A 13,298-nucleotide genomic window follows, 5' to 3' on the forward strand; every position below is an offset into this window, starting at 1 on the left:
AAAAAGGAAGAAGCTTTTATGTTTTGAGTTTCTGATATGAAACAAAGGTTCCTATTTTTCTCTCTTGACCACTTCAGTTTTTTCCTTTTTGCCAAAACTTCGGCCAACCCAGCTCTCCACGTGGCAATGTGATTATCAAAGAGTGAAACACACCCCTATTATTTATTCTAATTATATTAATAATTTCAAAAGCTTCGGTTTAGTATTTTATAGTTTTGTTAAACCTTACCAATTGTCTATCAGCACTTTAGACATCTACTTCTTCCTTTGAGATTGGAGATTCAAATACCCACTCCACATTTGTTTAAAAAAATAATTGTCTATAAATTATTTTTTACCCACTCGAAAAGCCCACCAATATTCTCATATATATTTTTCACTCAATCTTAAACTTTAATACATTCAGTTAACAGTAGTACGACAGGGCAATGAGAAATAATAATTTGTGAAATTTATTATCTACAAGGATGGTTTTATATCTATAGATAGCAAATTCATTTTTTCTCTTTTTTTTTTTTTGTACAAATGTGAAGTAATGCGAGAAAAATATGGATCTCACCGTTTGAGAGCAAAGTACAAATGGATTAATAAAGAGACCTGAGAAAATGTGTTAAGAAACTAATAAGAAAGTCAAACGACGCAACTAAAATAGACAAACAGCAAAAAAAACACGTCTCATAAACTAGATATAATATAACAACTCGTTTATGAAAATAAGTCTTAAACATACCATATAAGTGGTTGGGAACTAAAACGAACGCTATTATATCTAAGTAGTAACACGAGTATAAACATCAATTCTGAACCAAACGTAACATAACTATAGACGATCGTGATCATTTTCTAACTTTTAAATCCAAACCTAGATACAAATTTTGTCATTTAATTAATTAGGCGACCGTGTTTTAGAATATAAGCATTGTATGATGATCGTGTCTTTGATTAATTTCCCCCTTAATCAAGTGCGTCGGCATCAAATCTTTGACTTTAATTATGACTAAACTACCTCCCACCACACTCGATTCCTCCAGTTAAATCAACTTTCAAGATACAGTAAATTCAGTCTCAACAGAAGGGTATTCCAGTCTTTTCCTTTTCCTTACAATTTAATTTTTCATGTGTGTGAATCAGTGAGTGTTTTAATCCTCTGCACGTCGCTCTCATAATTGAATGATGTGACCCCACCATCTGTCTTTCAACCGCCATTCTAGGCCGCTGATCTCCCCCGTCTGACTCTTAATTCGGACGGCAGTGATTAAATCACCATCAATTCCATTCAATGGCTCCGATTGTCCCATCCGATGCTTGCGTGTGCACCGGAACAAAACCCCCATCTTATATATCAGAAATCTGGACGGCTACAAAACCCAAATATTTTCCTTTTTTTTTCTCATTTTCCTTACAGAATATGACTCAATTCCACCTCCGCCTTCTTCTCGCCATTCTTCTTCTTCTCTCTCCGACCACCACCGCCGCCGCCGCCCGGTCAAGATTTCCGATGAGAAAGCAAGTGGCTTTCCGGCCATCTTCTCCGTCGTCAGCAACTAAATTCGTAGACTTCGAAGAACAGAAGCGAAGAGTCCCCACAGGATCAAACCCTCTACACAACAGACGGTGATTGATTACATAATTTAATTTCTCAAGCTTCTGAAATTAAAAAGTTTCAATTTTTCTTTTACCCCTTGTTTTTAAATTAGTTACCCACTTCTCTAAATTGGGTTCTTTAGAAAATATGAACTTGTGTTTAGTTTGAATAGAGAGATTAGTTAATTAATCTATACAAGTTTTTGTATTGGTAGATAGTGAGAGAAATTTCGGCATAGAACCCATGTAGAAAATTTTGGTATTTGTAAATTTTTTCTTCTTCTTCTTCTGATAATTATACACTACTACTCATCAATATTATTGTATATTAAACAAATAGAGAAATTTTCATTGTTTTTTTTTTTCCTTTTCGTAATTATAACTCTTCCCTTGTTTTTTCTTTGCTCTAATTACGTGAAATTATTACTCTTAAGATTTGTAATTCATGATCGTGATTGCATGTAGAAATGTCTTTCCGAAGCTATCTCATCTCTCTCTTTAAAAGTTGTAAAGAAAGGGATGAAAATAACAGAAATCGTAGGAAACAAGCTTCCCAAAACCCTATAAATTTTGCTGCCAATTTGAGTATATAACTTCATTTCTACTTCTTCCAAATTGGGTTCGAATCACTGTTTGTGATGTAATATGGTAACAAACAAAAAACCCCAAAATTGAAGCCATGCATATTTATTCAGCTCTCTTTCGTTCTTTATTTGTTGACTTCAATGGCAGCCAAGACATTTGGGTTTTTAGTGTAAAATCAGCATTGGGATTGAGAAGGATGAACAAAACCCATCACAAAAATCAAGGGTAATCTTTTTAGATTAAAAAATGAAAGGCTTTTTTTTTTTCTTTTTCATTCTTTTCATCTCATTCGAATTACTGTATATGGGTTTCCAGAGTTGACAGTGTTTCTGGGTTTTTTTTCTTAAAAGCCATCGCAGTCCGCCATTAATGTCAGAAAACCTGCAACCTTTAAATGCCCAAGTTTAATACCCATAATTCCCCACAACTACCATGCAATTAAAGACACATCTTCATCATAATCATCTGGATCGCAATCACCGTCATCGTCGATATTGTGCAGAGGGAATAGAATATATGTAGGGTGTGAAAATCTTTCAAGTGAGAGAGAGGAAAAAAGATGTGAGCTTTTGTCATTAAAGTTACAAAATTGGCAATGGTTAGGGAAAAGGATCTGGTTTATGAAATGTGGGTTTTGAAGAAGAAGAGATGACAAAAAGGAGGTGTTTGGAAGTGGATTGTGGGAATGGTCCACCAGAGATTTGTAGTATATTTGAGTGCAGCCACTGTGGGAAAATGGGTCAATGCACTTTACAAACATGCCCTTCCACCAACCAGGCTTTTTCTTTGGGTGTGTGTATGTGTGCGCGCATGTAAAATTCAACTCATTTGAATCAAATTATTGTGTAGTTGAAGAAAAAAAAATTTACCATCCTTTTTTGTACATAAGTCAATGGGAGGGTACCATAATTCTCACATATGAGTTTGAATTCTAGCTAATTACTCCTTTTCCCATTTTGATTTCATTCCATTCCACAATGGAACAGAGAAAAGAAAATAAATTACATCAACTTACCCATTCAAAGTAATTATACTTACCCATTCAAAGTAATTATACGAACATCGAAGGTTGGATATCTTACAAACAGACTTGTTGAAGTAGTTCAATACGTTGTTGTACATAGAGTAGAATCGATTGTAGAACCACTCGAGGGTTCATGCATAATTTCCATATCAAGATTATATCAACCATGACCTTGGCTATCAACTATAGATTTGTTTAAATTGAAACCATTTAAGTTGAAAATCACCCTCTCTTTTCATCTTTTGGTTTAGATGGAAAACAGGGTAATTTAATCATATTTCTTCATCTTAGATTACAACTTTGTAGGATTTCATAAGACTATATAAATTAAAGCCTATAAACCCGTATTTTATACTATATAGAGTTAATCTTTCATATGAAATAATATAAATTTTTTTTTTACAATGTAGGGTGGAAACATCGATTGGTTGATGTCAATTTTAGCACAAAATCGACATCAAAAGATTGATAATTTGATTTTTATTAGTCGACAACTTATACTTTTCTAACCATGGTACAAATTGACCAATCGACCACATAAATTGCGTCAACTCAGACTTTCTAACTTTGGACTCATTAGTCAAAACGAGCATAGTTCAGTGGTAATTGACATATATCTCCAGAGGTTGTGAGTGCGATCTCCACCCCCACATGTACTTGAAAAAAAAAGAAACTTTGAACTCGTTAAAATAGTGAACAGAAATGCACATTCCCTCTGTAAATTTGCATGAAAAATTGTTCCTTAAAATAAATCTTATATTAGTGTATAAAAATGCAACTTGATTACAGAGATTTGTCAAAACTTAATAAGTTTTGCTTATATGAACATAATTTAATTTCTCCAAATATTAGTAATCTCCTTTTAGAGGTGGTTCATTCTAACTATCACCACCTCTTTTCTTTGAATGATAATAATTTTCTAAAACCATATTCAAAAAGCTCCACTAGCATTTTCAAAAGTCACACCGCATATTTTGAATTATACCCATTATCTATAATATTTTTATTTTATTTTTAATATCAAGTTACATAGATACAAAATGATTTTTTTATCATACTAATTAAACAAGGTGGTCATTTTTCAACCCATTTAAATTATATCAAATTAATATAGTCAAAGCTCCATTTTTCTTTATATATATATAGACATTTACTCATGTGACAATCTTCATCTTCAAGCCCAAGAAAAGGCTGTGTCACTTGTTGTGGTGCTTGTCCTCCAAGAAAAACGTTTGATCCTTGGAGGTGGTGTTATACATATACACTATTAATTAATTAATAGCTTTACTTTTGACCATTATACTTTTCCTTTTTTTTTTTTTTTTTTTTTTTACTTTATGGATATAATGTTTTTTCTTCATAAACAATTTTGGATGGGAAAAACACTTGATTGGTGATTATGTGGGGATTATCAAACAAATACGTCAAAAACTTTAAATTCTGATAAATTTGAAATAAAACTAAGTACTTTGATTGCATAATGCAATGATTTAAAAGAAATCATGACTTTAGGATATGATTTGTAATGAGGGGACTTCCCACAATCTTATAAGAAGGGAAAAGAAAGTCTCCCGTTTCAAATCTCTTTGGGAAGATTTAAAAAGATAGAACAAAAAGTTCACTCCTTTTATGTCGGATTTCAACTATAATAGTTCCTATTTTGATTAATTTTGAAGGGTAGCGAAAAAGATAATAATGTAAATTTTTACATGATGAAAAACACAATATTTATATAGGAGTTAAAATGAATGATAGTCCTATGATCTAAAAAGTAATTTGTTGTATTTTATTAGATTACAGATAAATAAACCGGTAGAAGTAAAATTACAAAGAAACCAAAATATTCGATTTTGGTCTCTTTTGACCAAAAAAAAATTATACCAATAAATTTCATAAATTTGTTAGATTTTGAAAAGGAAAAAAACCCAAAAAATAGGGCCCAACCATGTAAACTATAAATAAAGCTCCATTGCAAAATCTACGGCCAGTAGACAACTGAATTTTGACAAATTGGTATAAACAAAGGGGAGAAATATGAGCTTTTTGGCCGGAAGATTGGCCGGGAAAGAGGCGGCATACTTCATTCAGGAATCCAAACACGCCATCGGCCGGCTTGTCCAGAAAAACACGACCCAGAAGTTTCCGGCGCAGCCACCGCCTTCTTCCCATTCACCGGCGGACGGTGAATTGCAAGCCGACATTCTTCCCGAGGTCTTACGGCACTCTCTGCCCTCTAAAATCTTCAGGGAGCAATCTGCAGACTCTAATGGCTCCCTCGTTACTTCTAAATGGGTTCTTCCTTCTGACCCGAATCGTCGATCCGTATCTTCAGATGCTCTCAACCCTCTTAGGGCTTTCCTCACCCTTCCCCAGGTTACATTCGGCCCCAAAAGGTTTGTCTCACTCCCAATTTGTTTGTCTTTTCCCATTGATTTCGTTTCATTGTTTCTGAAAATGCTGAATTTCGAATTGGAACTTCCAGTTGTGCTTGTATTTGTGTATCTCAATTTCTCTGCCTAATTGGGTTAAGTTCCTATGAACTGGATTTAGCCCTTTGCTTTGTGTTGGTTTCTGGCTTTTAGCCATTTACTTTTAACTGAAGAAACAGTTGTTGGGTTGAATTCTTATCTATCTTCTGTCGTCCTCCTTGGTCCAATTCCAGACTTGTTATACAAGTAGTGAGTTTTGAGGTGATTATGAGAGCAGGATGTCAATCTTGAAATGATTCTGATGTGTATGGAAAGTAAATAGTATCTATGAAGATGAGAAATTTCGATTTGCGGAGCGAATAGTTGTTTGGAGATGTGCTTTTGACTTGTAACAGTTGTATCATTTGATGTTAGGAGTGCTGTTACATCCTTCATTTAGGGACAAGTGAGGAAGGCTTCTCCTTTGTGGAGGGTGGCTTTTTATTATTTTGTGGCTCTAGAGTAATAGGAGAAGTTATAGAGCACTGGAGATTTGTGGGGAGCTGTAGAATACAACTAAGTTCAATGCGTACCTCCCATGTTTGTATCTAAACCATCTTTTTCTCTTATATTCAACAGTTCGAGCCATTTCTTGCGATTCTTCTTTTTCTTTCTTTTTTGTTTTGTTTTTTGTCTTTTGTATTTGGTTTTACATTGGAGCTTTTTTTTCACTTCTCTGCGGCCATGTGCATTCTTTCATTTGCTTGAGAGTTTGGTTTCTCATTCGAATGCAGGTGGGAATTGCCTCAATCTGAAAACTCAGTCTTGGCCTCAACTGCTAATGACCTGCGCGCCGACAAGCATACTACCATCAATCCTGAGAAGTTGAAGGCTGCTGCTGAAGGCCTTGCACATGGTAACTCCTCCAAAGAAAAAAGTTTCTCATTCTCTCTCTCTCTCTCACACCCTAATCATTAGAGTTTTGGTTTCCATGTAGTTGGAAAGGCATTTGCTATAGCTACTGCGCTTGTCTTTGGTGGTGCTACCTTGATCTTTGGATTCACAGTGTCCAAGCTCGATCTCAACAATGTAAACAGATATTGGATTCCTTTACTCTTGGTGTGTATGCACTTATAAATCCATTTAACTCAAGTCGTGGCAATTTTACTTTTGACAGTCCAACGAGATTCAAACAAAAGGAAGAAACCTGATTGAACCAAAGATGGAGATGATTAGAGAGCAACTGGTTCCCTTCAAAACATGGGTGGGTATATTACTATCATTTTTAGTTATCCCAGCATTACCCTATTACTGGATCTTACTGTTCTTTATCTAACTGAGAATTTTTCGAGTCGCAGGCTGAGGATATGTCGAAGAAATGGCATGTAGAAAGAGATAAAGATATCAAGGAGAAGCCTCTCATAAAGGAACTCTCAAAGACTTTGGGTGCCAAGACTCCCAACTGAACTGTACATTTTTTTACCTTCTGTTGTTTATCATGTATATCTGTAAATAATAGAGTTCCATATTCCTATCTTCACAGATGGAGTGGTGAATTTTACTGCTCGCTAGCGAAGTTATATATAAGATCGATGTTGCTTTAATGCCTGAGACCGAAACTATAGGACTTTACCACTTCCTGTTTCTTTCTCAATCTTGTTCTTCACAGCTTGTAATCTAAACCAGCTCCATACTTCCAGGCCTCAAGTCGTCGTTTCCACTCGAAATTCATCTTTGGTGCTAGTGAACTTAGGAACAGCCTTGAAAAATATACAAGTTGGTAAGAATCTAGGAGAAATGTGAACTGAAGAATGCAAGTAAAAGTATGTTTCACAAAATGGGGTGAGGGAGAAGTAAGGTTTGGCAAGGTTTGGCTTTGTTCAACATAACCTGCTAGAACCATTTACCTTATAATCGGATCGATAAATGTTGAGAGAAACGTGTAGTACCCAAGCATGCCAAAATGTCCTGACCAGTCAAGCAGCACCGGGATCCCAACCTAGAGCTCAATAAAACATGACACGACTCATATAACAATGCATGTTAAATTCAATATCTATGAGAAAACTGAACCTACTAAGAAACAGGTAAGCCTCAATGATCTTAAACTAGAATGGACTCATAACTCACCTGTTTAAATATTGTTGGAAGAAGCTGAGGTTTAGTTAACATAACTAAAGCTAGGGTCTGGGTTAGGGGTAAGAACTGCACAACATCCTGCCACATTAGGAACAACGAATAAGTCATCGCAATCGTTTCGAATGAATTAATAAAGGTGCAGAATTTCCAAAAAGCACAGCAATGACCTGAAGGAAGGGTCTTAGTACTGGATCCCCCAACCTCTGTGGAGAGACAAACCAGAAAACAAAAGAATTACAGAAAAATTCGATATCTGAATGGAAGAAACTGTGAGTACTGTTCCAGCAAAGTAAAAGCTTACCTGCATACTCTGAAAATTTACATGAAGAAGCTCATTGATAAAATATGGAGAAATGTTCGATTGTTGCTTTGCTGACATGGCTCTTTGAAACAACCATGAACTACTTAAATTGGGCTGCAATAGACATTTATGCCTTAGAAGTTGGGTAGTTATGACAAGAGCAAAGTAAATATCGAGGCAGAAATCAGCATGTTACCAACCATGTAAGGATTCAGCAGTGATAAGCTTTTTGAGTCGAGGAAGTTTCCAGTTACTGCTTCATGTATCCCTTTGAAATCAACAAAGAAATGAAATTTAGTAACTCGTGTGCTCACCAAACATCCTGAGCATATAACCAACATGGTCTTGTTTTTAGAAAAAATAAAGTTGTTTTGTTCTTTGTTCTTTGTTTTCCTGTCTCATGGACTGATTAGTTTAGTTGTGCTTTGAGTACCACGATAGATTAAACTGAACCAATGAAATTGATTGGCATTCTTTAAGATCTATCACAATGGTCACATTATGGATGGTTTTTTTATAATTGAACTATTGAACTCCACTCGCATTATGTTCATGGTCTACCCCACTATTATTTGGGGAGGCTTTGTACATTCCTGGCCAATTATTAAGTTTTCCATAGGAAGACTTAAACCCAAGACCTTGGAGGGTATCTCTAAACATCCCGAGTCATTAACACCGGGGAAGAACACTCATTCCACGGCCACTTAATAGAAAAGGAATGTGCTACAATAAGTTACAGTGACTGCATACCAGTTGACAGCCTTCCAAGGTGCCTAGTTAAGCTCCCAAAGCCACCAAATGAAACAGGTGACTGAATGCCACTAGCATCTCCGAACTGCAAAGAAAGATTTGGTGTTCTTTATGCATACAGTGTTTGATAATCAATCCATTTTCAGGTTCAAAATGCTAAATCTACATTACCTGCAGGACACGATCAAAAGCAGCAGGCAGCGGGCTGATTAAGTTGGGTGTCAGATACTACAATATCATATTGTACAGTTCATAGAAAAAAGAATGGAATATCACCCAGTCTCACAGTTACTGCTCTAAAATACATATGCTCTCAAACCTGCTTTATGGTAAAAGATCATTATGCCATGGTTTGTGTAGTTCATAAAAATACCTGTCGCGATAAGTTGGAAAAATTCCATATATAATTCTCAGTATCTTCAAGTCATCAAGAGAGACTCCCTATCATGAAGACATGTTTACAACTATGATCAACATCATGAGGTCTCATAGGGGAATAAATAAGATTTCCTTATGGAAATCAGCAGGATATGTTTCTGATAACTACTGCTAAAGATATGATGATATATAAGCATAAACCTGATATTTTGGCATCAAATCCCAGTATTCTTCTAAAAGTTCTTCCAGTTTTGGCGATCCTGGTTGAGGATTGATGTATGTAAACATGTAAGTAGTACGATCTACGGGACCTGAACCAGCTGGAAATGCCTGTCATATTGTAAGAAGACTTGAATCTTCAGCAGCAAAAACTCTTGCTAGTGCTGCCACAGAAACAAAGTTAACTCACCTCCCAGAAAAGTTGAACTTCTGAGGTTCCAACTTTGTTCAAGGATGAATTGCTGTAAATTACATCACTTGTTGAGTTATCCTTGAATCCACGAGCACAAGATCCAACAACAAGACAAACACCATCTGGCTTCCTCCCTTGTCTTATCTGCAACATAACTACTTACAACATTGTGAGAAAATAAAGGGGTTATGTAGCATTCATATGTTACAAACTTCTTCTGGAATAAGGTAGAACTTTACCTGTCTTACCACAGGTGAAAAATTCCCCATTGCATCGATAGTGAGTTGAGAAGATAAAAGGTTCCCATCAGAAAGTTGCATCGCCTGAATAAGTTTTAAGGTACTTATTTTAAATTGTATTCATTTGGTCATTGATATAATAGTTGCTACTAGTTCCACCATGTTATGCAGACAACAAGGATTCATCACACTTTGATATGACAGCAGGATCAAATTAACTATTACCATAAATCAACTCACAGTCATATCATCATATATGCAAATGCTTGAAACATTGCAACCCTCGTAGATGACTCCACCAAGAGAAACAAAACGTTTCTTAACAATCTCTATAAGCGTCTGAGGTCTGCAATGGCAGAATTAGAGAGAGAATCAGATTTACAGACTGAGTTTCAAATATTAATCCTTTATCATGTGCTCAGGTCTGAGGAGGCTATTAATTTGTCACTGTTCTTTTGATATGTATGAGAGAGAGAGAGAATTTAGTCAATCATTTGCAAAGCTCCAAAAGTGCATTACAATGTCCACAAGAAAAAGCTTACGAGACACCAAGATTGAGGATGTCTTCAACCCAGATTTCCCCTTTCCCTTCAAATCCACATCTGTTCTGCGCCATTAATGATCGATCAGCAAGGTTTTGAAAAACATTTTTAAAAAATAGTTAAATTTGCAGTCGCAGAGCAATTTTCTGCAAGGAGAACTCAAGAAACAGGAAGCAATACCATCTTCGTAGTTTATACGTTATAGCCAGAGAAATGATAATTAAATTAAACTTAGTTACCTAATAAATTTATTCAATCTTAAAGCTTACAGGATTAAACTTCATAGCCGTAGCTTGTTCAATGTCGTCTTCTGCTAGAACTCCAACTTCAACTAGTTCCATCAGCTCTTTCCTTGAGATGTTCCATTCTTGTTCCCTCTGAACCACGACAACCAACAAAAAGATGCCATTGGTAAGAAAGAACCTTTCTCATTGATAAAACTGATTCAATCTTGGATAAACTCCACTGTCAAATATTTACCCCTTTTAGAACATTTCTTTCGACTATCCCAACTCGAAGACCCTTCAAACTTAAAGCTGTGGCTATGAAGACTCCCAAAGTACCTCCACAGACCAACACATCGAATGTGTCAATGGCCTTCCCTCCCAAATCAGAACGGCTAAACGCACCAGAAACACGACGAACCACTTCTTGTGTGGCTTCAGCTACAGCAAAACAGCGAGCAAGTCAATAAGAACTGGCCTTGCCTCTGCCCCAAATCTGATCAAAACAGAGAAATTCTCACCTTCTTGGCCAGAGCAAATTCTGGACCAAATTTGATCCAACCTCTTCAATGCATCGTATGAATATGCTCCACCAGCACCACCGACTTCCCCAGAAACAGATATACCCTCCATTATCCTCTGAAAGAATACATTGCGACCATGTTAAACTATCTTCAAACCTAAAAGCTTAACTCGATAAGTTCCAATAAATCGAAGCTTGAAATGTTGCGATTCTTCAAAAGGGTCACCTGAGTTCTGGAAGACGCGACTTGGGTTTTAATCTTAGCTTGAATTCTGAGGTTCTTCTGGGGTTTTGCAGGCCTCTGTCGATGAAAGAGCGATCTTCCATTTGGGTTCGCAGGCAAGAGATTGCGGGGTCTCAGATGAACAGAGGCCATTGCTGTGGTGGGAGTGGATGATAAACTTTCTTCATTTATCGCTCTCTCTGTCGTAGAAGTTGAGATTGGTAATGGGTAATTTGGTATTGGATCATTTGCGAACAGAAAACGTACACGTTAACGACTAAACCTGTCATCGTCCTTGTATTCTACTTTGTTTCTTGAAAAGGAATTGTGAAACCGCGAGTCCCGGTTTCCGGTCAAAAGTTCCGTGGAATGGCCCACCCAATCCAATCCCTCGATGATATTTGATAAATTTTTATTTTTTATTTTTGGGATAAACCTTGGCTCGAGGGTTTTAGGGCTTGCAGCGACCCTGCAACTTGGGTTGCCTTCATTTCTCCAAATCTGCTGGTAACCATCCAATTTTTCTCTATATTTCTAACTATTGTAGTTCTATATCCTCTGTGAACTTGCCAATTTATGGATTATGTTTCATTAATTGATAGAATTTTTCCATCTTTCGAGTTCCAAGAATCCAAGACCCTTTCTTGCAAACTTAAGATTAAGTTTGATATTGTTTTCGTTTATGCATTTTCGAAACTCTCTACGATTTTGTATGAGGAATCGTATGATTGCAAATCGAAATACCCATTTCTACTCTCTTGAGCTCGAACTTTTTTGGTCAGTTTTGGTTGAATCTGGTGCTACTGAAAAAGAAATATCTGCTGGGAAAACTTTTCTCCAATTCAGTGTATTCATCTCAAAACTGGCCCCTGTAGAAATTGTGACTTCTAGACTTGCCATCCATACACTTCGGGTCTAAATGTAGACATTCCATGTGGAATCTCTGTATGCATGCCAAAAAATGTAACAGAGAGAAGGAATAATCACGAAGATTGAGAGAGCCCAACAACAGAATGAGCAGTCAAATTTGGTATATCTATATATTGGCTCTTTTAAACACCTCAAAGTTTCTCTTGATTCTTGCAGATAGTTGTATCCATTGAAGGGAGCATTCTTGTATTCTGTTAGGCATGGCGAGTATGATTGCTGCTCCTGCTCCTACAATGGGCGCATTCCAAGTGAATAAAGGGAGGGGAAACTGTAGAAAGTTGAGTTCTAGCATCAAGGGATGTCACAGAATAAGGGCTATGCGGATAGAGAAACCTCTCGAGGAGTTGTACAATGTAAGAGTAGAACGTAAGGTGTCGGAGGAGCGGCTTTCGGAGCTAGGAGTTTCGAGATGGTCGATATGGAAGACGGGGAAGTGTAAGCTGCCATGGGACTGGCAGGCAGATCAACTGGTTTACATTGAGGAAGGTGAAGTGAGAGTTGTCCCTGAGGGGAGCAAGCAGTACATGAGTTTTGTGGCTGGCGACCTTGTTCGCTACCCCAAGTGGTTTGAAGCTGACCTTTTTTTCAATGGGCCGTATCAAGAGCGTTACAGTTTCAGAGCGTATGGCGATGACTAATAGTCGTTGCATCGCAATAATGCTTCACGAAAACGCATTCGTTTCTTGTTTCTAGACTCTCCTCAGTTCATAGACATTTTCATGCAGATTTTGTTCATGCTTGAGTTCAAATCAATAGCTTATTAAAGGCTCTCCTTGTTTATATAAATTCTTGAATCAGATTGCATCAACAATGCGACGATGATGAATTAGCCGGTATAGACTTTTTTTTATTTATTGGTAGTGAGTACAAAAGATATGATTCCATCACTTACTTGTCCGATATGATTCATCAATTACTTGTCAATCATGAAAACAAGTTAATTCAACTAATACTCTTATACCTCAGTTAAAAGGATATTCTTAAAAAAAAAACATCTATCTTATCTAACCACAATTATGTGATCAATTATATATTA

At 36.5% G+C, this 13,298-nt stretch overlaps 3 protein-coding genes across 3 annotated transcripts; 2 read left to right on the forward strand and 1 right to left on the reverse strand.

Moving 5' to 3' along the window:
* The first annotated feature begins 5,019 nt into the window (after positions 1–5,019).
* Positions 5,020–7,205, forward strand: LOC111007726 (coiled-coil protein). Its single transcript, XM_022280194.2, has 5 exons — positions 5,020–5,586; positions 6,396–6,517; positions 6,599–6,690; positions 6,779–6,865; positions 6,960–7,205. The coding sequence occupies exons 1-5, from the start codon at positions 5,228–5,230 to the stop codon at positions 7,065–7,067; spliced, it is 768 nt and encodes a 255-aa protein (XP_022135886.1). The 5' UTR covers positions 5,020–5,227; the 3' UTR covers positions 7,068–7,205.
* On the reverse strand, positions 7,006–11,572 carry LOC111007725 (Lycopene beta/epsilon cyclase protein). Its single transcript, XM_022280193.2, has 18 exons — positions 11,336–11,572; positions 11,108–11,225; positions 10,843–11,027; positions 10,632–10,739; positions 10,363–10,427; positions 10,061–10,166; positions 9,821–9,904; positions 9,579–9,725; positions 9,371–9,499; positions 9,165–9,232; positions 8,963–8,996; positions 8,792–8,876; positions 8,242–8,309; positions 8,042–8,155; positions 7,908–7,943; positions 7,732–7,818; positions 7,509–7,600; positions 7,006–7,361 (listed from the first exon to the last, which is right to left on the reverse strand). Exons 1-18 carry the CDS (start codon positions 11,483–11,485, stop codon positions 7,265–7,267), a joined length of 1,773 nt encoding a protein of 590 aa, XP_022135885.1. The 5' UTR covers positions 11,486–11,572; the 3' UTR covers positions 7,006–7,264.
* A 113-nt stretch (positions 11,573–11,685) lies between these two features.
* Positions 11,686–13,098, forward strand: LOC111007727 (uncharacterized). The gene is made up of 2 exons (XM_022280195.2): positions 11,686–11,839; positions 12,419–13,098. The coding sequence occupies exon 2, from the start codon at positions 12,463–12,465 to the stop codon at positions 12,898–12,900; it is 438 nt and encodes a 145-aa protein (XP_022135887.1). The 5' UTR covers positions 11,686–11,839; positions 12,419–12,462; the 3' UTR covers positions 12,901–13,098.
* Positions 13,099–13,298: the final 200 nt, after the last annotated feature.

The sequence above is a fragment of the Momordica charantia genome (assembly GCF_013281855.1).
Source record: "Momordica charantia cultivar OHB3-1 chromosome 4 unlocalized genomic scaffold, Mcharantia_2.0 BLBB01000004.1, whole genome shotgun sequence".
NCBI classification, from domain to species: Eukaryota; Viridiplantae; Streptophyta; class Magnoliopsida; order Cucurbitales; family Cucurbitaceae; genus Momordica; species Momordica charantia.